This window comes from Ruditapes philippinarum, unplaced genomic scaffold (assembly GCF_026571515.1).
Source record: "Ruditapes philippinarum isolate M1 unplaced genomic scaffold, ASM2657151v2 ctg5379_1_1_1_1, whole genome shotgun sequence".
Taxonomy (NCBI): domain Eukaryota; kingdom Metazoa; phylum Mollusca; class Bivalvia; order Venerida; family Veneridae; genus Ruditapes; species Ruditapes philippinarum.
Genome location: NW_026861486.1, coordinates 42,317 through 66,808, shown reverse-complemented (window position 1 = coordinate 66,808; position 24,492 = coordinate 42,317). Strand labels below are relative to the sequence as shown.

At 31.8% G+C, this 24,492-nt stretch overlaps 2 protein-coding genes across 2 annotated transcripts; one reads left to right on the top strand and one right to left on the bottom strand.

Annotated features, from left to right (window-relative positions):
* Positions 1–7,317: 7,317 nt before the first annotated feature.
* Positions 7,318–11,464, bottom strand: LOC132715793 (uncharacterized; the record flags this gene model as incomplete). Its single annotated transcript, XM_060698861.1, has 7 exons — positions 11,356–11,464; positions 10,022–10,098; positions 9,663–9,701; positions 9,076–9,444; positions 8,611–8,901; positions 7,677–7,862; positions 7,318–7,320 (listed from the first exon to the last, which is right to left on the bottom strand). Coding segments are annotated over exons 2-7 (964 nt in total), but the record flags the coding sequence as incomplete, so codon positions are not given.
* Positions 11,465–19,512: 8,048 nt separating this feature from the next.
* LOC132715792 (glycoprotein-N-acetylgalactosamine 3-beta-galactosyltransferase 1-like) lies at positions 19,513–22,507 on the top strand. Its single transcript, XM_060698860.1, has 5 exons — positions 19,513–19,824; positions 20,934–21,032; positions 21,411–21,577; positions 21,849–22,037; positions 22,403–22,507. Exons 1-5 carry the CDS (start codon positions 19,731–19,733, stop codon positions 22,505–22,507), a joined length of 654 nt encoding a protein of 217 aa, XP_060554843.1. The 5' UTR covers positions 19,513–19,730.
* Positions 22,508–24,492: the final 1,985 nt, after the last annotated feature.

Here is a 24,492-nt window from a genome sequence, read left to right as displayed (position 1 = left end):
GAGAAAAGGATTAAATGTTTTTTTAGTTTTCTTTCCTCGTCATTGTGCAATGTTTTCTATCATAGATATTTGCAAGTTCTGTAGATATAGATGTTTGTTAGTTTATATTCATATGCTATCATGATTAATATTGCTCCGTAAAATGCAATAATATATTTGGTCAAGTCTAGAGCTGAAGAAACCATTATACGATTTCAAAGCAGTCCGAGTATGAGCCCAAATATATCCCGTATTGTACAGAACAATTTCAAGTAACCTATTAATTTTGTCTTTAAAATGTGACGATAATACATATTTTTTATAGAATTATCATTGGCAGTTTAATTTTATTAAGATTAATTATTTTATTGTACATATATATTTTGGATGCTCTGCCTACTTCATATGACCATGCGCACTGCGCAACGTAAGCGTTTGTTTACACAGATTTTACTGAAAATGGCTGCCCCCATATAATGAATATTAAGAACTCACAAATGAGATGATTATGAGCTATTACGGTAGGTTAATATATTCGAACAATGAATAGGGTTTCGCCAATGTTATGTACAGCGTATAAGATAACTAATATAGTTGTTAATTGAAGTTCAACTTGAACACTTTGAAATATAGTGTAATGTATTTTCGCAACTAGATCTAGATCTAATCAATGGCTGTCAGTGAAGTCAATTTTTTAGCGTATTCTTTTTCTATTCATTTTACTTCTTTCCATTTTTCTTATTTTTGATATTATGTTTTTCATGTAAATGTGGAAAGTTAGTGTTTTGACTAACCTTTACAGTATATAGCTTGGTAATCAAATAACTCTTTATTTAGTTGTATTTTTTCTGAACCTGGTTCTTTTGTGGTCTGTTAATTTACTTTTCAGAAACAAAGAAAAGAACATTTGTGCAGGAACTTCCAAAAAGTAACATTTTGTATAGAATTTTCCAAAAGTTACCAAAAAAATGGAGGCAACAGACAAAACAGTATGATTTTATCTTTGATATTAAATAATGGAAAAGTTTATTTAATTTATTTTAAAAAATCTAGAACATTTATACATTGTATACTTGACTTCCAGGGATGTATCACATATATAAAATAAATAATTATTTTTAATACAATATCTTTGATAAAATAGGTTTTTTTTTTATTTTTTCGGCCTTTCCATTTGGTATCTTTATGTACATGTAAAATGCCTGTGTTTTTTGTTTAACAGAACTGCAATAAAGTAAATCAGATCTTCACCTAAACAAAACCCAAGCTCCTTGAACCATTATATGTTTAATCCAAAGCTTTATGAACAGTATCGGCAAAGTTCTAGTGGGATGGCTTCCCTACAATGCATGCGTGAAATTTGCCTCCTTAATTGAGAAATGTGCACCAATAAATTCTAGAACTTTTTATATAACCCAATCTTTTTCGAGTAAATTTTTGTTTTAATCTTCACATGTTCTTTCAATCAATCTGCGTACTTTGATATTTAAATTAATGACTAAGTAGAAGTTTCAATACTCCATGAATACGGCATGGTTTGGGTGACAGAAGCAAGCGAAGAGAGTTATAATTTTTTTGAGAGTTAAAAAATATTCGATATGTTTCTTACAAGATACTCATTTTATTACTAAAGATGAAAAGTACATACGCTCTATTTGGGCTATTGATACATATTTTTCTAATTTTAGTAGCCAGTCACGTGGGGCTTGCAATTTTTATAAATAACAATTTTGAGTGCAAAGTAAAGAACATGGAAAAGGATGGTATGATGGTAACCTTTTGATCTTGAATTGCGATATATGTAGAAAGATATTACACTTTGTAAACATTTATGGACAAAATAGGGAGACAATCCAATATTTATTATGAAAAAAAGGTTTGAAAAAAATGTTCCAAAATTGAGGACTCTTTATTTATTTTGGCAGGGGATTTTAACTTTTAGTACTTGCATCCAGCCCCCGCATGCAGCCAAAATTTCAGATGGTGCATTAATTATTTTTTTCATTTTAAGTTCAAAGCCCTTAAAACTTTTCAATGTTAACACAAACCATTTTCATACAATGTTCAAGGCACTGAAATTATTCAGTCTTACCCTTTTAAAAATAGCATATTGCATATTTGTAGCTAAAATAATGGCCAAAAGTATGAGTGCTGAAACTGAAAGTTCAAAATTTTTCCAACATTCAGGAAAGATAAGTTTGTCTAAAATCATTGAACCACGACCAAATTCAAACTTAAACTGCTTATTCCTAAGATGTATCTATATTATTTTCAAAGTGAAAGGGACATAACTCTGCCAAAAAATCATCAAACCATGACCAAATTCCAACTTGACCTGCCCATTCCTTTGACATATCTATATGTCAAATTTAAGTTGAATATGTAACACTGTTGGGTAGATAATGAACAGAAACTGTAAATTTGATATTATTTTCAAAGTGAAAGGGGTATTACTCTGCCAAAAATCATTGAACCATGACCAAATTCGAACTTGGCTTGGGCATTCCAAAAACATATCCCTATGTCAAATTTGGGTTAAATGTGTTGAACCATTGGGGAAATTATAAACGGAAACTGAAAATTTCATATTACTTTCAAAGTGAAAGCGGCATAACTCTGCCAAAAATCATTGAACCATTACCAAATTTGAACTTGACCTGCGCATTCCTTTGACGCATCCATATGTCAAGTTTGAGTTGAATGTGTTGTACCTTTGGGGAGATAATGAACTGAAACTGAAAATTTCATATTGTTTTCAAAGTAAAAGGGGCATAACTCTGCCAAAAATCATCGAACCATGACCAAATTCGAACTTGACCTGTATTTTTTTCATGACATATCCATATGTCAAGTTTGAGTTGAATGTGTTGTACCTTTGGGGAGATAATGAACGGAAACTGAAAATTTCATATTATTTTCAAAGTAAAAGGGGCATAACTCTGCCAAAAATCATCGAACCATGACCAAATTCGAACTTGACCTATATTTTCTCATGACATATCCATATGTCAAGTTTGAGTTGAATGTGTTGTACCGTTGGGGAGATAATGAACGGAAACTGAAAATTTCATATTATTTTCAAAGTAAAAGGGGCATAACTCTGCCAAAAATCATCGAACCATGACCAAATTCGAACTTGACCTGTATTTTCTCATGACATATCCATATGTCAAGTTTGAGTAGAATGTGTTGTACCGTTGGGGAGATAATAAACGGAAACTGAAAATTTTCAAAGTAAAAGGGGCATAACTCTGCCAAAAATCATCGAACCATGACCAAATTCGAACTTGACCTGTATTTTCTCATGACATATCCATATGTCAAATTTGAGTTGAATGTGTGCAACCGTTCTTAAGATAATGAACGGAAACTGATGATGACGGAATGACAGAATGACGGAAGGACGGAAGGATGGAAGGACGGAAGGACGGAAGGATGGAAGGACGGAAGGACGGAATGACGGAACAGGGTAACACTATATGCCCCGGCCATTACATGGCGGGGGCATAAAAAGAGAATATACATGGTTTAGGAAAAATCCTATCAAAAAGGCACGCCTAGATTTCTTTCTTATTTCGAACAATTTGTATACGATTATATGTTACTGTTATTTTACCCTGGATAATTCATTACTGATCATCTCGAATATCATATCTTAGAATTGGGGTAAATTTAAAAAAGTTTTGTCAGTATTGGAAGTTTAATAATTCTTACTTAGGGATTGAAGTTTATATAGATAAGGAAAAAAGATTATTCAATGATTAACAAAGTTACAGTATATAGCTGACCAACCAGACAATATACATGAGGTAGATAATATTCCATCACAAGACTTGCTTTTTCAATATAAATGATCAGTTATTTTTGAAACTCTCTTATTAAAACATTGAGAGGTAACAATAAGCCAGACTTCAAGTAAGAAAAACCTTAGATGCAAATAAGGAAGAAAACATTTGTTGGAAAGAAATTCGAAAGATTGAAAAAGATACAAAACATAAATTTCCACCATTCTAGAATAAAAAAAGAAACTCTCAGATAAGAAAGAAAAAAAATGAATGTTATTTATTAGATCTAAAGCAAAATGGTACATGAAGGAGAAAAGCCACACAGTATTCTGTAATCTTAGAAAACAGAACTATGTTTCTAAACTTATGAACTCACTATTTCAGAGATAAACGCAACATTTAAAATGCACAAAAGAAATTCTTTAGAGACAAAACATCACTACGAAAACTTGTATAAGTTAAAAGAGACAGAAACGTAATCTCTAAATAATACTTTTGGATCATTTTGGCACTATACCAGAAACTCTCAGAAGAAACAATCAAGCAGTCCATTGAAGGTAACTCTGACATAGCAATGAAATGTTTTAAACTCTCTAAAGAGAATGCAAATTAATACAAGCCCTGAATATGGCTTTACAGTAGAATTCTTTAAGTTTTTTTGCGGAAAAAGACATAGGGGTTTCTTGGTAAGATCTGATAAATTATTGCCTATGCAAAAGGAAGATTATCAGTTACATCAAAAAACAAGGGGTCAAACTTGCATACCGTGAAGGGAAATAAAGATAAACTTTATTTGAAAAAAAATGGAGGGCCTATGTTCACTTTTAGAATGTGGCATTATAAATCGCTTCTGCCTCGTGCATTTCGTTTAAAAATATTTTGCAAATTATTTAATGAGGACCAAAAACAGGATTTTTACTGGCCGATTAATTGGCATCTTAATATGTAGAATTTATATGCAATTGTTATTTTTATACGAGCAAGAATTAATGATCCCTGGTTTACTTCTCCTTATGACTTTGTGCTGCTTTCCGGACACTTGTGTCATGGGATTTCAGGCACCATCTGTAGAGTTCTTTAACTTTGCGTCCATCTATCGTAATATAAAATTGTTTTATACAAAATAGAATCGTGTGTGATTGTGAACGACACATGTCTGATTTGTTCTTACTTTCATAAGGAGCCGTCAAGGCGATGCTCTGTTCACCCTACCTGTCCATTTTATGTGTGAGATACTTTCAATTTCTAATTAGGGATAACAAAAACAGTATTAAAGGTATACTGATTCAGGGTAAAGAATATAAAAAATCACAGTGATTGCTGATGACACAAGTTTGTTTTGGATGGTACAAAAGTCTTTAAGAACATAATGTTGACATTTAAAATTCTATGCTAGGTGTTCAGCCCTGAATATAAAATACAGAGAAAACTAAGCAATATGGATTGATACAAGAAAAATATATACCATTATTTGTCCAGAATAATTGGCATGAAGATGAAGTATTTAGTGTTCTATGGGGTCAAATTTTCTGAATTTTAATCTCTCAGAAATAGTAGACTTTACTATGATTTAAAAATTGAGAAATTTAAGAAAGCTATTGCAAATTGCGTCAAAAAGGTCCTTTTCCCCTATAGGTAAAATTTGTAGTAATTAAATCCCATTGCTCTAGCAAACTAATCATCTGATTTAGTATTCCAAATCCGTTCTTTAGTAAAAATCAAATATAATTCAAAACTTATTCTTTAAAATTTCTATGAATGAATCTCATGACCAAAGTTAGAAAGGAAAAAGCGCTATAACACAGGACTACAAGTATGAGAGACTCAAAATGATATATTTTGAAAATATTTATTAATAGTCTAAAGTTGACATGGCTACGAAGACTGATCAACTCAAAATAGTAAATTTAGTAGTTCTATGATGGTACATGCCCTTCATAGTCGAAATATTTGAAATTTGGTACAGACTTATTAATCAAAACTTATGAAGATATCAATCCATTCTGGAAGATGTTTATACAGTTATTTTACCCTTTCGTAAACTTTAAACCTGAAAACAGCAAAGAATTGTTTTTCAGTCATATCTGGAAAATCCTAGGATAAATTGGTAACTCAGTGTGTATTTACAAAGATGGATTTCAAGAAAGGAATCTGTTTTTAGGAGACCTCCTTAATCAAGATGAGGAATTTATTCTTTGATGAGTTACTACAACCTAAATATTAGAAGTAATTTTTAGAATATAGGGGTATTGTAAATAGCCTAAAAAAATACCAGAAGTTAAAATATTTTACATTTGCCCCAGAAGTTCAACTATAGTATCCACATTCCCTCAAGCCTGAGTACTTTAAATAAAGATTAAAAAAGTGTAGAATCTGATATATAAAGCAATGCAAAATATATAAAACCAGTATCCAAACTCTTTACAAAAATGGAAAGATAATTTGACAGCTTTTTCCGTACCTTTCTTTTTTTCAAAAAAAAAATATATATTTTGGATGCTGTTTGTCGTTAAAAGAGTTACTTTATCATGAAAAAGTACACGGAGGCACGAAAACTCATCTGCTCAATGTAAAAACATATTTGATTACTTTCAATACCGAAATATTTGGACATTCATGCGGGCACAAAAAGCGTATATGTTTGAAATATTATTCCTGTATGTTTCACAGAGAAGTTCTTCCATCTATATACAATCTCTTATCATGGTACCAGGATTATCTTGATGAAACCTCGTGTGTTCATTAAAAATCTGTTTATATTCATTCATAATAAACAAAAATTTCCGATTTTATATCCAGAAAAATAAAAAATCAAACTTTGACAAAATTAAATTCTTTTGAAATTTGGATTAACATTGACAATCATAGATTTATATTATCTAAATTCATTGAAGCAGAGGTTTTTTCCAGACGGACACGAATGTTAAGGCATAAAAGGTCATGTAAGAAAAAACTAAATGGGTCAAGTTGAAAAACACCGTTCCAAACAAAAGGAAAAAGCACACAAACACAAACTTCAAATGCAAGCAATAAGTTTATATTCACATTATAAAATATTATTAATATATAAATGTAAAACAGGACACCAAATTGATATGACATAAATATTATATACACTATCTCTATTCCGATTACATTAAACTTATTCATTCGTATATAAACGAAGCTCATATACGAAACATTCATTCCTATAAAGATAGGTGCTAATAGAACCATTAGCCAGGAAGCGACATCCATATATTTTAATTATAAGTTCATTTCATCTTGTTTTTGTAACAATCTAGATTATTAATCATCATCATCATCATTACATTTAAATCATCTTTTAATCTTCAAGTACCACAAAGTTTCGTCAATATAGTAACAGTTAAGAAATAGTATAAATAATTGTAGGAAACACCAGTGTCCGACATAATGTCATAATTTCATTTTCACAGTAGATCTAAAACTAATGAGATGCAATCACGCGGGCGAAAAAAGCGAAATTTTAAGAATTGGACTTCCAAGGATTGGTCACAAGTATCTAATAGGATTTTTCTTAGTCTGTTCATACCTCCTGAAAATAAAGGTAATGTGTATTTAGTCGACTTACAATCTATAATTAAATAAAAAATTATAAAGATAAAGTTAATCTGTATAAAGTTAAGTGACTTATATGTTAAAAATAACTAAAATAAGATCAAAAAAATGAAGAGGTTGCTTTTAGAGTTCAATATAATGTTTTTGCAAAGGTTAATTTAGATTTTTAGGTCTTTAAAGTAATTGTTAACAAACAATGTCACTGTATGTTTCTGAAGGCAAACTTTATAGCAAACCCAAATAAACGTGAACAACTGGCTAAAATATTTAGCAGTAACAACATTAGACTACGGAAAGTTATATTTTAATCCTTTCCCAGTTCTCTAATCTTACCTGATCCACCAAGACCTCCCATACCAAAGCCACCATTCACCAACCCCTCCCAATGTACCGCCCCGTAATCCACCACCTCCGATGTTAACAACGCCTCCTTAAACCACCGCCTCCAATATGTACCGCCCCCTAAGCCTCCGCCTCCGATGTACCGCCTCCTAAACCACCGCCTCCAGTTTCCACCACCTAAGCCTCCAAGGTTTTCCACCACCTTTTAAAATAATGAATAACATTTCAACTCGTTTTCGTCTCTTTTGAACAAATTGTTGTCTATATGTAAGTAACGATTTGCCAAAAATTGAATGAATGTCCCTTTATATGCAATGAAAGAGAATCAAATCAAGTTTTTAACAATGCACAAGCATTTTCAAATTTATGTTCGAATCGTGTTTTTATAAAAAAATGTGTATGTAAAACAGTATTCAATCATTTTTCAAAATACACCCAAAAAATAAATTTGGTTTTTCATAAAAATTTTAGATGTATCAAAACAAAAACCTAAAATCCGGAAACCTCCTTTAAACCTTTTCCCAAATCCACCGCCAATCCACCCAACCCCCCGGGCCCCCAAAAGACCACCCATACCACCAACCAATTTCCCCACCCTTTTCCCCGACCACCTTTCCACCAAGACCCCTTTGCCTCCGAAACCCCATTACCCCCCGGGGGCCACCATGCCTCCAAACCACCTTTTCCCCCGATTGTCCTTTTACTGCCCCCAAAAAACCGTTTTCAGACAAGTTTTGTTAAACCAGTTTTTTATACGTTTGTAAAAATTAAAATTCATAATATAAATGTACAATAGCATAATAACCCCAAGTTTCATTTTTACTTTTTTTACTTCTGAAAATTTTAGATATAATTTTTTAATATTTAAACATTATATTGATGAATCAACATTTTGTTTAATTTTTCTTGTTATCATTAGACCTACTTCCATTTAGTCCACCATTATTCATGATTCCACCTCCGAGTCCTCCGAAACCTCCATTTCCCATTCCACCACCAAACTTTCCGCCTCCAAGCATAGATCCACCACCAATGCCACCGTTTCCGTTCAATGAACCGCCTCCCAGTCCACCATTTCCAATCATACCGCCCCCGAGTCCGCCATTTCCGATCATACCGCCTCCCAGACCGCCATTTCCGATCATATTGCCACCGAGTCCACCACCATTAAGAATGCCAGCTCCCATTTTTCCTCCGCTGCCACCGAGGTTACCACCTGAAGCATGATTAATTACCTTAATATCTAATTCAGTTAACTAAAATCCTCGAATTAATTTCAAACTTTTCCAAGAAAAACGATTACTAGTAGTTTATTTTGACAGATATTGTCTGTTTCGTTGTTTAAATGCAGTTTTATCATATGAATTTATTGCTGATTATAATGCTTTACCTCCAATTATACCACCGCCACCAATAGCTCCTCCTCCGATAATACCGCCTCCTCCGATAGCTCCACCCCCGATAATACCTCCGCCGCCGATACCTCCTCCTCCGATAATACCGCCTCCCCCGATACCTCCACCCCCGATTATACCTCCGCCTCCAATAGCACCTCCTCCGCCAAGCATTCCACCGCCCATTTTTCTACCACCTCCGATGCCACCTCCACCAATTAAATTCCCACCACCGATACCGGCTCCCCCTCTTCCAAACATGTTTCCTCCACCAATACCAGCCCCACCTCCAAGCATGTTATTGCCCCCTAAACCTCCCCCACCATTAATACTGCCTGATCCCATCCCGCCTGCTCCGTATCCACCTGAATTCAGAAAAATATTTGTTATTTGCAAATGCTATACAGCTTCAGTCGGCTTATAATGATTAACAGATTTTTCAAAATATTTTTATATAAATTGAGCATGCTACAATATGATTTTTTTTCTGTACGTATTTCAAAGAAATCCTATAAAAACTTTTTAGTACTATATATATTTGTGCATGCCATATTTCCAGATGGTTTCTCAGATCACAACTCACCTGTGAATCTACTGCTCCATCCGCTGTTTCCACCAGCACCTGGATCATAAATGGGATTTTGAATATTTTCCTAAGATGATTAAGTGTTCGATTTTACAATGGTGTTTTTAAACTCAGTTTCTTTAAAAATCTTAGTTAATCTTACAGTTATTTTTCTCGGTATTCATTTATATGGTTCATTCATGGTTTTGCATGTAACTTTTTGTTTAAAAAATATTATTATTTAAGTCCTATTAATTATTTCCTTTGAATTTAATCCTTATGTCATTTAAAAAGGATTTCGGTTTTTGATTTCCTATAAAACTGTACATTTCTACCTGAATATTTTTTCTAAAATTCGCTAAAATATCAAAACTTACCATAGCCGGAAGCAATGACGTCAGACACTACCAAGAGGGTACACAAGGAGGCTAAAGTGAATTTTACGGAGTTCATTCTGCAAACAAATAACATTTTACGTTTAAAAGAAATATAAACAATAGCGGAAACCTTAAAGCACTCTTATAACAAAAAGATTTTAAGGCTATTTTTATTGAGAATGAAGATAATTCCACGCCTTCTGTCGCCGCATTATAATAAGGGAGAACTGAACATTTAAAATGAACATGGAAAAATGCATAAAACTTGCCATTACTCTTTGCTTCTTTACACAGTATGAATTAGCCATAATTAATTCCAATAGCTTGTGAAGACATTGCTTGGTCTGATGTATAAAATAGAGGAAAACTGCGGCATCCCTTAAGAACGCAAAAATGCTAAAATATTGGTTTGATTGACGGTAGTCGTAGCACGCTTCCAGTCTATTTTATTTATTTTGTATTCATTGCGCAGATTTCATCATTATAATTTCTGAAGAAAATAGATCACTTGAACTTATTGAAAACAAAATTAAGCCTGGCCATGAAAGGTGCAGAATGTATCATGAAAAAAGATTGTTCAGTTTTCAGTTGTAAATTACTTTGAAAATGGCTTCTATAAAATACAAATTCCATAATCAGCCACGCATATTCTTAACTTACTTCTTCAACTAAATTATTGTCAATATAAAATTTCATTTAAAGTTGTTGCACAAAATTTGTTTGATTTCAGTTTCAATTACAAATAGTGGTTATCATTTTTTTAAACTGGTAAACGAAAGTACTATTTACACATTTCACAAGTTCATTGTAATTTATTGTATTTGTTTTGACTGTATTGAAATTAAGCAGAAACAATTTTTGGTATTACTTTTGTCCATTCACCTGCAACCAACCGGAAATTTTTATTTGAAATCTAAATCTGTTAGCATTGCTTCGCAGTTATTTCATTGAAAGAGCTTATAAAAATTCTATTAAATGCATACTTTTTTTTTACAATTTGAAATAATCTGACTTTTACAAAAAACTAGATATAATCTAAAATAAATTTCATGTTGCGTTTTGCCTTTTAAATTCAAAAAGAAAAAAAAAAGAAAAAAAAACACTTAAACAGATTTACATTTTTTAGAAGCTATGATTTTTTAAAACAGATACGTGTTGAAAAATGTTTTATTTACGTATAAATTACCAATATTCTATAATTGTTAATGCTAGTTAGAATACACAAACGTATTCACTCCAGATTGTAATAAACGTTAAATAACTTTGCCCAAAACTTATAGTTTTACTTATCTAAATGATTTTAATTTACTTGTGCAGTAGAAAATTTCACTTACCTGTATTATAATGGTGGACAGATATCCAAAACAGACTAGTTTCACAACTGTGCCCTTTTCAAGCAAACTTTCCAGTATTTATACCCACTCAAGTTCAACAGCTTCGTGTCCAACATCTTCTTCAAAAGATTTTTCATAATTTCCTTTATTTTATTAAATGACATATTTATGACCGCAGTACAAGATATTTTCAAAAAGTACATCTTTCTTGAAAAATAAAACAGTATAAAATGCACGGTTTTTTCGTCATTATACGATCAGCGCACTCCATCAATGTTGTTGTTAACACAACTGTCAAACATAGCGTCGATACTCGCACGTTTACAGCTGACCGCATGATGGGTCATAACTAATTGATAAAAAAAATCAAAGCAAGCACACTCCTTGCGCAATAAGTGTTTGGCAAAAAGCCTTGTAGTTGTATATGTTAACAAGACAATTTGAATAACTATCATGTCGCCAAGCCGAAGATGATCATAAATCTAGTTATTACCGACATAAATCAGCTCTAAAAAGTGAAAACTAAAAAACGCGGAAATTTTCGTAGTGTTTTATTGACTCACAAAACACGTTTCCGTTTCCGAAGTATCAAAGAAGGGGGACTAATTCAACTCTTGATAACTTGTTTGTTTGTCTAGTTTGATTTATTTACATAATAAAATATAAATAACTAAAGATTAAACAATATCTAAAACATAAAACGACGCAACTACATAAGTCACTTTATAAAATACATTAAAGGTTTAGGAAAAGAAAAAAAAACAAAGTTATGCCTGTATCATATATTATGATGAAATAGTATCATATATTCTACATGCTTAATAGATACAGTAACAATAAATGTGTTATATCTATTCTTTCATTTGACTGTAAATGTATTCATTTCTGTGAACTCTACCTTTAGTTTATCAATTTTGATTTTTTTTATTATTTGTACACGTATCGCCCATCACTAAACTATTTGGTTATATTGTAAAGTTTAGTAAATAATTCAATAAAGTACTTGAAAAGTTTGTATTCAAAATGGTATCTAGTTGAGTGCATTACATGGCAAATATTACAACCATGAATTTACGTTTTGCTGTTGAATCATCTAAAACCATGTTCTTCCAATTTATAATATTCTTATAATCGAGTGATCAATAATATCAAATTGCATTGATATTTTTTTATTTACTTTGTTTTTGCTTTTTGCTTTTGTAAATTATTATCAGCATCATCATCATCGATTCTTATTCTCAAGTATGTTCTTTTCCCATCAATCATCATCGTCATCAAAAACACCATCACCATCGTCAAATTTTATTCTTATATTGTTTTTCGTACAGTTTTATTACCATCCTTCTCCTCCTCATCATCATCATAATTGTCATTATTATTATCATCATCAGCAGCAGCTGCGGCAGCAGTAACAGCAACATCGGCGGCAGAATCGTTTATAAAGATTCATCTATAGAAATACTAGGATGAAGACAATAGCACATATATATTGTAATTATCTTATTTTCTTTTTCTCTGAAAACAAATCTCTAAGTAGACATCTTGCACAGTGTATTTTTTAAATAGTACGGACATGCATGTTGATGGAACAGAGTTATAAAGTTGATGATCTGCAATGAAAAATCACAATTCTAAAAGTCTATTATTTATAAGGACCTCATATAAATTCGTTCTTTTCGCTTTCTCAAAAATAAAACATACACCTGACGGTAACAAGCCAGCTCTAACTGCCTCAATATCTAGATCACTCCTAATGGGTCCGTCACATCACGACGTTCTGGTTAACTCTCTCTGAACGTTTCTATCGTTCAATTTTTGAACGTTCTTTGATTAACGTGCGCCTAAAGCTTAACTAGCGTGTGTCTAACGCACAAGAAGCGTGTAACAGCGACCAAGTAAGATATGTCTTAAACCCATAAGCGTGTGGCGCGGGACAAACTATTTGTTAACGCCTGACGAGCATTGTGACTGACGCTTGAATAACGACAGAATAGTGTCTCGATGGCGCGTTATTTGTACGGCTAAACGGGTACAGAACACTGGAAATTGTGATATCAGTTGTTCTTGTGAGTTTGAATAGTCAGCATTGTGTTGCCTAGAAAAAATATTGGGGTGAGGGCTTCTCCTACTAGATACATTTTGTATTTCCAAATCTTTGACGTCTTTATATTCGTGATTTAGTCCAACAATGTCGTCTTCGTCGGGGTCTTTTTCTTTGCGGATGAATTCACTCGATATGTTCAACTATGTTTAAGTTCAGTACATCTACTTGATGCTTGGCTATAGCAAACATATATATCATACTAGATCTTTCATTATCTTCCATAGTAGGTGTTCTCTAAGATAGCCTTCAAATTAAATGAACCTTGCTTTTTACATATGCATAGACGTTCGTGAAACTGTCGAATGACGCTCAAATGACGCTCAAGAGACGCCTAATGGACGATCGTTTACCTTAAGTCCACGTTTTATGCGCTTGAAGACCGTTCAGTGGTCATTGACATGTCGCCAGTGAGTAACTAGTGAGTCGTTCAATGCAAAGCAAACGATAAGTAACAACCAAGCAGCGATTGACTAACGGCTGACTAACGATAGTCGAACGTGTGCAGCACTTGGGGAAAGCTAGTAAACCGTTCAATGAACGTTCTTAAAACGTTTGTGCCGATTCCCGGCGATTACCGACGTTCACTGGCGTTCACATAACGTTCTTCTGGCGCTATCCCAGCAACCATGGGCGACTACCAACGTTTCCTCAAACGTCATAGAACGCTCACCAGAACGTCATGGTGTGACGGCCCCATAAACAAATGCTTCGTCTTCATTAAAGAAGAGCAGAATAATTTACATACTGGGACAGTACAAGTAGAGCAGAAATGAATTGTATCTAAGACTCGTATATCAAATATATTAACATAATATTACGAAACTTGTACGTTTAACGTATTGTATTTATATCTAATTGAGCTGTTCCATTTCACCCATAAATACGCGACAAAGGCTCAAACCTAATATGTTTCATGTGCTAATTTTAAATAAAAGTACAGTTTAAATTGTAACGTTTTATGTAAGTCAATGTCTAAATATTGCCTTTGATAAGGACAACATATAAGCTTAATAAGGGCAATCCCTATTTCCCTGTGGTCAGTTGGTCAAATTTCTTCATAACACTGTCTGATAAACAGATGTCATGTTTACATGAGAAAAATGACCCTTTCTAAATATAAATAGGGTGTCTAGTGTATGTACTTAATAAGTTAGGCATTGTCGATTTCAGACAATTTTAATAGGTCATAAAAATAAACTTCTCAGTTACTACTAGAAAACTTAGGTTTTGCATATTTATGGAATTGTATTACCATTTCTCAATATCAATTGAATGCTGTGATAGAAAGATTGTAAAGTCAATATTATCAAGATTCATACTCAATGATTGATACAATGACAAAACTGAGTACCTATAAAATTATAAAAGATTGCATTGGATTTGAAAAAATATTTGACGTGTGTCAAAACTGATGCTTATCGTATCGCATTGACTAGATTAAGATGTTCATCCCATAGACTTTCAATTGAAGAAGGTCGTTTCAGAAATGTTGTAAGAGAAGATAGAAAATGTATATATTGTAAAATGAATGCTATTGAAAATGAATATCATTTTGTTCTTGTGTGCCCGCATTATCGAGATATAAGAAATGCATGTCTCTGTTGTGCAGCCGAAAAATGATAAAATTCATTTAAAAAAAAAAAGAATAAATATGCATGATGATTTTCTTTTAAACACAAATATTTATATATATAATCATTTTCTAAAAGATATTTGTGTTTAAAAGAAAATCATCATGCATATTTATTCTTTTTTTTTTTAAATGAATTTTATCATTTTTCGGCTGCACAACATCTCCTTAAATATTATTGCCATTGGCCAACGTCTCAGAAATTTAAAACTTTGTTAACTACACAACAGTCGAATGTTTTAAATAAGTTAGCAAAATTTATATATTTAGCAAATATAAAACGCACTGCGTTTACTGATTAGATTTATATTAGTTCAAATGTAATACTGTATTACTTTTTTGCATGTAAAGCACATAATTTTGTTTGTGTGGCCTGATAACATTTCATTTTTGTCCGTACCGATCTTGTATTATACTGGTTTATAATTATACGAGTCGGTAATCGGAATACATTTGTATTTAATCGGACAATGTAGTAGTCACTTGCAAATATATTTATGTGCTGTCGAATTGAAATGTATAAATATGAGTGTTTCCATATACATATATATTATAATTGACATTTATCATCATTCTTTGTATATAACATACTCTTCTCATGATATTTGTTGCCGCCTAATATATTCATTTAGGCAAAAAACTGTATATAATGTGTATATGCCTAATAAAATATTGAATTGAAATTGAATTGAGTTTTGCAAATGAAATATAACATGATTTATACAACAAAATCATAGAGGTTAAAACACGTTCGATGTCATAATTACTACATACTTGATTTAAAGAATGAAATGTAATATACATTGTGTATATAAGAAACGATTTACTGTATGTGAATGTTTTAGTTCTATTTCGAACGAGACCATCAGCATGTACTGTTTCTGTAATACAGCGCCTAAGAGTGGACCATGTTATAATAAGAAGAAATAAAGTTAAAGTTTAAATTAATACATGATTATATAACCAAAATGTAGAAGCAATGGCATTCTTTGATAAAGTAATATACTGAGGCTTATTTGATAATTGTTGTACATGTACAACCCTGTCAGACCTGTGTTAAATACCACAAAAACATCATATGAGCCGTGCCATGACAAAACCAACATAATGGGTTTGCGACCAGCATGGATCCAGACCAGCCTGCGCATCCGCGCAGTCTGATCAGGATCCATGCTGTTCGCTTACAAACCCTATTACAAGTAGAGAAACTGATAGCGAACAACATGGATCCTGATCAGATAGCGCGGATGCGCAGGCTGGTCTGGATCCATGCTGGTCGCAAACCCATTGTGTTGGTTTTGTCGTGACGCGGCTCATTTGTATTAAACTTGTCAATGTCAAGAAGATAGGTATCAGACCACATTTTCCCATTTTTAAAAAGACAGGTTAAAATGTAGTCAATCTCAGGAACAAAAGCGTGGACTAATTCATTGATAACAAGGACGCTGGTAACTAGAGCAGTAAATAAATCGTTCTGTCTTTCTATTCGTTTGCTCTCAAATAACATTTTACTTCTCAAAATAAGCACAAGTATCATGCCCATTTTAGCTTCATTTCACATTGATTCAGTTGTATGCATGTATATAATATTAATAAAGCATGAAAAACATTTTTGTCTGTATTTATCTTACAAAACCAAATCCAAAGTATGCTTACATACTGAAATGGATCACTACATTCATTAAACCGATAGCTTTAAGTTTTTACTCTCTTTACAATGTTTAATATTTATTCATTGTAATATGAAAAATATTCTTCCGGTAGTTTTCTTTATATTTTAAACAATCCAATGATATTTAAGCCCGTGTCATTCCTACCTATTAGCATCTTCTCACTTCCCCTCGGAGCGTGCTTGTCGCTGAGAAGGCACAAGGCATCGGCAGAAGATTTGAAGACTTGGGATTGCGCAAAAGATCAGAACTTGTACTGCGGACCAGCTGTCAATGTCCTGACAAATGCCGAGGGGAGTGACCTTACAAAGAAGGCTGTCAGTCGACGAGGATGGTGTGCTAGGGTGCGTGAGCCCCTAGCACAGATAGACGACTTGAACGGCAGGGTCAATAGCAGTGTTGCTGTTATCAAGCTTGCTTCTTTCCGTTTCTTACTTTCACAAATACGTAAAGGTCAATAAGTTAATATCAAACCAATAATTAAATAATTAGTAATAATCTGTAATAATTATTTCCAGTCATATACACGCGGTTCAATTTGAATATTCAAATTTGCGTTGATTTTCGTCTCTAAATAAGGGATCATCTTTTCAAAAGTAAACATTCCAGTAAAAGTAAAAGTTCAACCATGCCGTATTAATTGATGATAGCAATACCATTCCCGAACCGTTATCTATTACTGTACAATCATTTGTTAGGAAAACCTCCGTGTTAAAGCCTGTGAATTCATGTACAATTGTAGATTGGAAACTTGGTCAAAGAGTTTCATCTATTTACGATAACTTTTAAAATTGACTTTTCAGTCATTTTTACGATTACTAAAATTTGTCTATTTTTTTCTTTTTCAAAACTGTCTGTAGTCCACTGAAAGTCTTTGTCGCACGAACGCCTTGTCATTTAAGTTTCGTTTAGTTTGCCTCTCCTCCTGTATCGGTGATATACTATAGGCCGTATATTGATCTACTCGCGTTTCATTACGAATTGGTTCATTGTCTGCTACTTGTTTAACGTGAAATACAGGTTCAGCTTTGACTGCCTGTGGTTTATCAGCTGTCACTTTAGTTGAACCTTCCACATGCTTACAACATCCACATCCCATTATAACCGTTATAGCAAATAAATGCAAATTACAAATTACTAAAATACTAATAACTAATCATTACTATTCCAACAGATTTATTTATCATGTTAAAGCTTTCTAAAATAGAACAGGACTAGATATTTAAAAGTTTTATGTTTAATAATAACATGGCGTGATATTTGGATATTTCATTTAGTTGATACTTTCACAATAGTGTAACGAAAATAATTTAAACTGTTGTAGTAGCAACCGGGGTCAGAAGTAAGGTTTATAAAGACATCGGATATATACATAATAACAGATTTTGTACAATTATTTAAATAACTTGTTAAAAAGCTTTAACTTAATATAGATAAGAAGTGCTCCATTACCCTATATTTATGTACAAAGAGTTTAAATATTCGAAAATCCAATACATTTAATATGCTTGATATGCACCGAATTTTTAAAATACACAAAATTCTTACTTAATCAGTATATATATTTAACTTAACTTAGACATATTAAACGTCATTTATTTAATAGGAAACCGTTTTATTATTTATTTATTTATTTATTTATTCGTTTGTTCTTCGTTCGTTCGTTCGTTCGTTCGTTCGTTCGTTTCATTTCATTTCATTTCAATTTATTTCATTTCATTTAGAAGAACTTTAGGACCTTAGGAACGGTACTACGGCGCATATTTCCGATCATGTACCGACTTTAGACATTGCTTTAATTTTTAAATATATTTTATTCAGTTTTAGTCAATTTTTGATATTTTTTACCGTTACAGGAACGGAAGCTTGGGTCCCGTTCCCGAGTTTTCATGAGTAGCTCATCAAAACTCATTTCTTATTTAAAACGTGTACAGTGTATCTTCACCAGTAGCTTGTGATCTAATTTACTGTAGATTACACTCATATTAGGGAAAATCATAGGAACTCGAGAACGGGACCGCAGATTGCGGCGCATATTTTCGACTACATTTAACGATTTTTAAAATAACAATTTCTCTAATCTAATATATCTTTTAGTATTATCAGATGTAAAAGGCCTAAAAATTATATTATTATTATTGAACCCAATCTGTCTCTTTTCTGGTCAATTTTATGTTCATTATTAAAAAAAAGAATATACCGTATAATTTGACTGCTTAAATTTTTAAAATTATATTATTTATAATTTTGAGATTTTTGTTTAAGGAAAGAACGGCCCGTCCCATTTTCATGAGTAAGCTATTCAAAGGTCACTATCTTAAAATTTAAACAGACGGTACAGTGATCTTTAATGCTGCGTACAATAATGACAAATTTACTGTAGATACTCATATGGAGAAAATACCAATCAAGTGTCGATATTCACTCATCCTCAGTATGTAATTATATGCAAAAAAATATAGTTTACATACATATCATTATGTACATATATCATTTTCCTCGTTAGTATTCACAAATATCTATATGCGGTAAATATAAAAGAAGCGATTTGAATTTTAAAATGATATCGCAATACTGAGTTTATTGCGTTATAAGTAAGTTAAGCGGGAGGCCTTTGTGCATTACGGGGCGGTGAACATCTTTTCATTTCGATTTGAATAGCTGAATGCCCAACATGAAAAGGTAAAAAACCGAAAGTTACACAAGTAAGAAATTGAGAAATGTTCAATTTATTATAATTCAGACATCTTTCATTCTTGCGTTAAAGTTTTGTAAAATAATGAAAAATACTTGCCATATTTATAATGTATTTAAAATTCATTAGAAATCGGATCTAGGAAAATTGTGTATGATTTTTTTCCTTCAGAGAAATATTAACTTCTTTTTGTAAAAAACATGTATGTATAATATGTGATTTACGTGGTTTCTAATAATTTAACATGAACACGTATATTTTTTATATAAACTGGAGATGCAGCCATTATTGTTCAAACGAAAGCGCTCAACTAATGAGTTCTTTCGGTTTATTGTTCAAGTTGGATTTTACAGCTGCCTAATATTAACAGGTAATCACAACTTAAACAAATCTTAAACAAATTTGTTTGAAAACATAGAATGGAGGCTTAAATCTAAATACGAGCGATTTAAATTTCATTTTCTTTGTTGTAAATGGTTTTATTTCTAGATTTATGAAATTGGCAGATAATAATAAATATATATTAGCACAGTTAAGTCAACTTGGAACAGAAGGTGTTGTTTTAATTTGGTCATGCCCCTCTTTTCCTCGCGCGGCATTTTAAAATTTGTGGCGTAAGATGTCTAGAATTTGAAATACGCAGGGGTAATGGAAATATATATTTTGGTATCTATTTGATTCTTTTAAAAAATAAATAAGCTCCTCCTTAAGGAACAGCCTTATTAAACACACAATTTATTTGTATAAACTTTTCACGCGATATCTTATAATTTCTGCTTATTCTTATGTTTAAAAAATGAAATTTTTTGATGATAAGATACTTAGAGATAGGCAGAGATAATTCTAGTCATTTGTTATCTGTATTTTCTGTAAAACTATAAAAAGACCGAGACCCTGCTTCACTAACCCTTTATTAACATGACCATGATTTAACCATCTTCCATTTGAAACAGTTCATTTAAATTTTCAAATAAGGGTTTTCAATATCAAATACAAAAAAAAATAAAAATAAACGAAAAAAAAACAGATACGAACAGTTCAGAGCCTGTTCAGACTATACGGATGTGCAGGTCGGCCTGGATCTATAGTGGTTTGAAAGACTAATGGTTAAGCACATTATTTGTTTATATTCCACAAGATTTCATTTCTGCAGTCAATCGAATTAAGTTCAGATCTTATGTTCACATGCTGCATAGTGGTTATTGAGGAGTGACTAATAATATTGACGTGCGGCTTATTATAGAAAATAAAACATTCACATTTATAAACTATTTTCAGTGAAAAAAGTAAGTAGATATCAGTTACAATTGCCATTACCATATTTAGTAACCGATGCGATATGCACCATGTCATCTTCGATCACTATACTCATTCAACAAAAAATCTTAAATCTCAAAAGTTTGAATCAATGATGCTTTATTTTGCAAACATCTCTTCCAATCCAGTCGATATATCTATATTAATTTGCTTTAATTTCAGGGTATATGATTGGTATATCATTGCCTAATGGAGACAAAACCACGGATAACATTTCTATCTATAACAATATTGAGATAAACAAAGATCAAGTAAACAGAGGTAACTTTCTTTTTTTCTAACATATTAAATCTTTACATACTCTATTACTACTTCTTTGCTTCTTTAACAATAATATGTGATTAAAAAAGTCCCTAAAGAATCTTCCCTAGACATTTTGCTTGAAATTTTATGCTCGAAGATAATTTGAAGAATACCATCAGTGCCATTTCGTGTATGAGTTACTTTTTTGGTAGAGGTGGGCACGTATTAAGAACATGAGGTCGCAATTTTTACAACAACGCAACAGCTCCGGCACGTGACCAGTTCAATATTAATCAAATAATACTATTTTTGCAGTTTTTGTTAAGTGCAGTTGACATAAATGTGTCTTTCAATTCAAAGAATCGAAATACAATTGTTATAATTTACTTTTTTCAGAACAGCTTCATTATAAAACAACAAGAAAGGTCAAAGTTTTATGCTATATCGTTACATCCCCTACATTTCTATGGACAAGAGCGTTTCATGTAAAACAGACGTGGGGATCAAGATGTGACAAAACACTTTATTTCAGCTCTGTAACTAATAAATACTTTCCTCGATCGGCAAAACTATCAAAGGGACGAGATCTTTTAACAGCCAAATCATTTTTTCTTTTAATATATTTAAAAAACATTTTTAAAATTTTTGATTTTTCAAAAAAGCAGACGATAATCCCTATGTGTTTTGGGGAAAACAAAAAAATTTTCCTAATCATCAAAAGAAGAAATGCTCCTTTATTTTTTGGACATCATTTCTAATTTAATAAAGGGGCGGATATGCAGTGTGGCCCCGGGATTTTTCTATCAGACCCTCACCTTTGGGCCAATGGAACAGACATGTCGTCTGCAGCAAGATGGGGGCCTGAATGTAAAAAGCAAATTTTGCAAATTTAGGGTTGTAATAAAAGGGGACTCGTTCATTACGATGGGGGAAAAATATTTCCACTGTTTTGATCCGGCGTCACATCTTACCGGAAACTATCCGTCATGGTATCTTAGGTATGACGCTGGTGGGGCACTCAAGGTATGCTTTGAATCCTACATTTCACTGTGAAATCAATAATTGTTGTTCAACGATACCGTTTGTAACAAATCAGCACGTTGCTTTTAAAGACGCTGGTTAAGTCTGCTGTATGTTTTTTAAGATACAATGAAGTTTGATCTATGTATACTGAACTAGTCCAATAAGATATGTCTATTTTACAGTAAGGTTTAAATTGATAAGGCGAAAAACAAACATATTAAGATATTTTACAAGAACGTGTTGAAAAAAATTGAATTAATAAATTATTTTATGTTTATTAATTCACTTTCATTAATACAAAAATGTTGTTTGACATATATGTATTTAGACTTTAAATTCATAAATTTATTGAATATCAATTACAGGGCAAGAAGTACATGAGCAAAAACGCAATATCTTTCCATTACGTACGACCAGAAGCGATGTATGCGTACGACTATTTCTTGTATCATGTGAAAATCAATGAATAGATTATAAAAACTGGTTTAGAATAGAATTTTTTCTGGTATTTGTCCCTGCACTTCTTACTAATACGAATGTGCAATAAATTGGATTTTGAGGTACTAGTAACAAGAAATAAAATTCTATGGATAAAATTCCATAGGTATGGTAGACAAATCGTCGCTTGAAAACTGTAATGTTCTATCTCCAAATTTTCCAAAATCAAGTTAAATACACAATTTTGTCCAAAATGGACTGTTCTTTCTCCTTGGCATGTTATATTAGTGCTTCACAGCTTCATAAATAAATTATAACGAAACCATTCTGTTATATCTCCACAAATTTACTATGTCTTGATAAATAGACTGTTCTAACTTAGTGGACTAATCATATCATCGATAAATATCACGTGACCTGTGGGATATATGCAACATACTGTTCTAAATCCAAAATTATCGTATCAAAACATAGCATCAAATCACGTGATAGCAGGACACCCGCCATGTTGTACGAAACATATGAGTTAGATGGTTTGTTGTTTATTTAATATATTAATACTAAATATAAGTATTGAATGATATTATGTATTAATTTATTCCCTCCAATCATTGACATTTTAGTATTAAGTCTTGTAAATTCACTGCATGTAATTAAACAACAAGCAAAACTGATCATGATTTGAAAGTAATTTCGGATGTGTATTTTTGGATAGAAACAACTGTGATTATACAATTTCATCTAACAAATTCGTAAAAAAGAAAATTTGTTATATGTTCTAACGTTTCTTTAACATAAGGTACATTCTGTCTCAGAAACCAATTATTTATCCTTATAACAGACACATATGAGTTTAGAAAATTGACTGTACTCATTGCCAATATGAATCAAAAGCATAAGATGGTTTAGGTTACTGACCAATGTGGAATATTTTGGAAACTATAACAGAACTCCAAATATCAGGCTTTTGAGAGATTAAGATAAAAGCATTTCTGGGGCAAAAAAGGCCTTTAAGAAAATTTATAGATATTATTCGTTTACAAATAATATATGTTTTCGAATGCGTTAATGTTATATAACTAATAGATTGCTTTAAAGTAAACATATTTTATCCCAAAGACAGAAGGAAGAAAAATATTCTTATACATATATTTTGTTTGTCTTGTAATTTGACTTTGAATTTCTAAATGAATATTTATATAGCATTATGTTTGTAATGTTTTTGTACACGAACAATTTTGAAATATGACATTTTTCAAATATTAGTCATGCCTGCTTCACCTTTAAGGTCTTTTCTATTAGATATGTTTTCATTGCCTATTTAAGTTATAGAAACATTTTTTTAACATACCTTCAATTATAAGAACTTCTTACCAACACAAACAGAATGTGTAAAGAGCATTACAAAATAATTACTACTATTTCATACTTTTGGAAGGAATTTGAATTTGACCATCTTTTGAATTTTCATTAAAAAATCTTGAAAGATTTTTCCAGCATTCTAGAAGATTTGAAAGTTTTCTTTTCCCGTTTGCGGCTATAACTTTCTTTTCATAGACATTGAATCACTTTGAATGTGGCCAAAGTTATAAAAATAGATAAAATGTCAACAAAAATTATGTGGGTATTTTATCTTTATTTATTTAAATTATTTGTTTAAATGTCATTTAATAATGTAATGGATTTAAGGATTTTAATAAGATTTCGAATGTCGTAGTTCATGTAGTAAGATACATATGGTCTAAGAAATAGTGTAGTGTCAAAGTCAACTAATTAAGGGATAATTAGCCGAGAGCATTTTTGGTAGCCTTTTAAAGATAAAACATACTGTTTTATATGCTATAAATCAATTTAACTTAAAAGACATAATGTTCTAAGTCACATTGAACACTCTGATTTTAACAATTTTTGAAAAAAGGTTACAAGGACTGTTCTATCTCCAAATGTTTTTTTTAGGTTTTTTAGCGAGGAAAAATTAAAATCCACATATCTTTAACGATATTGAGATGTTCTCTCG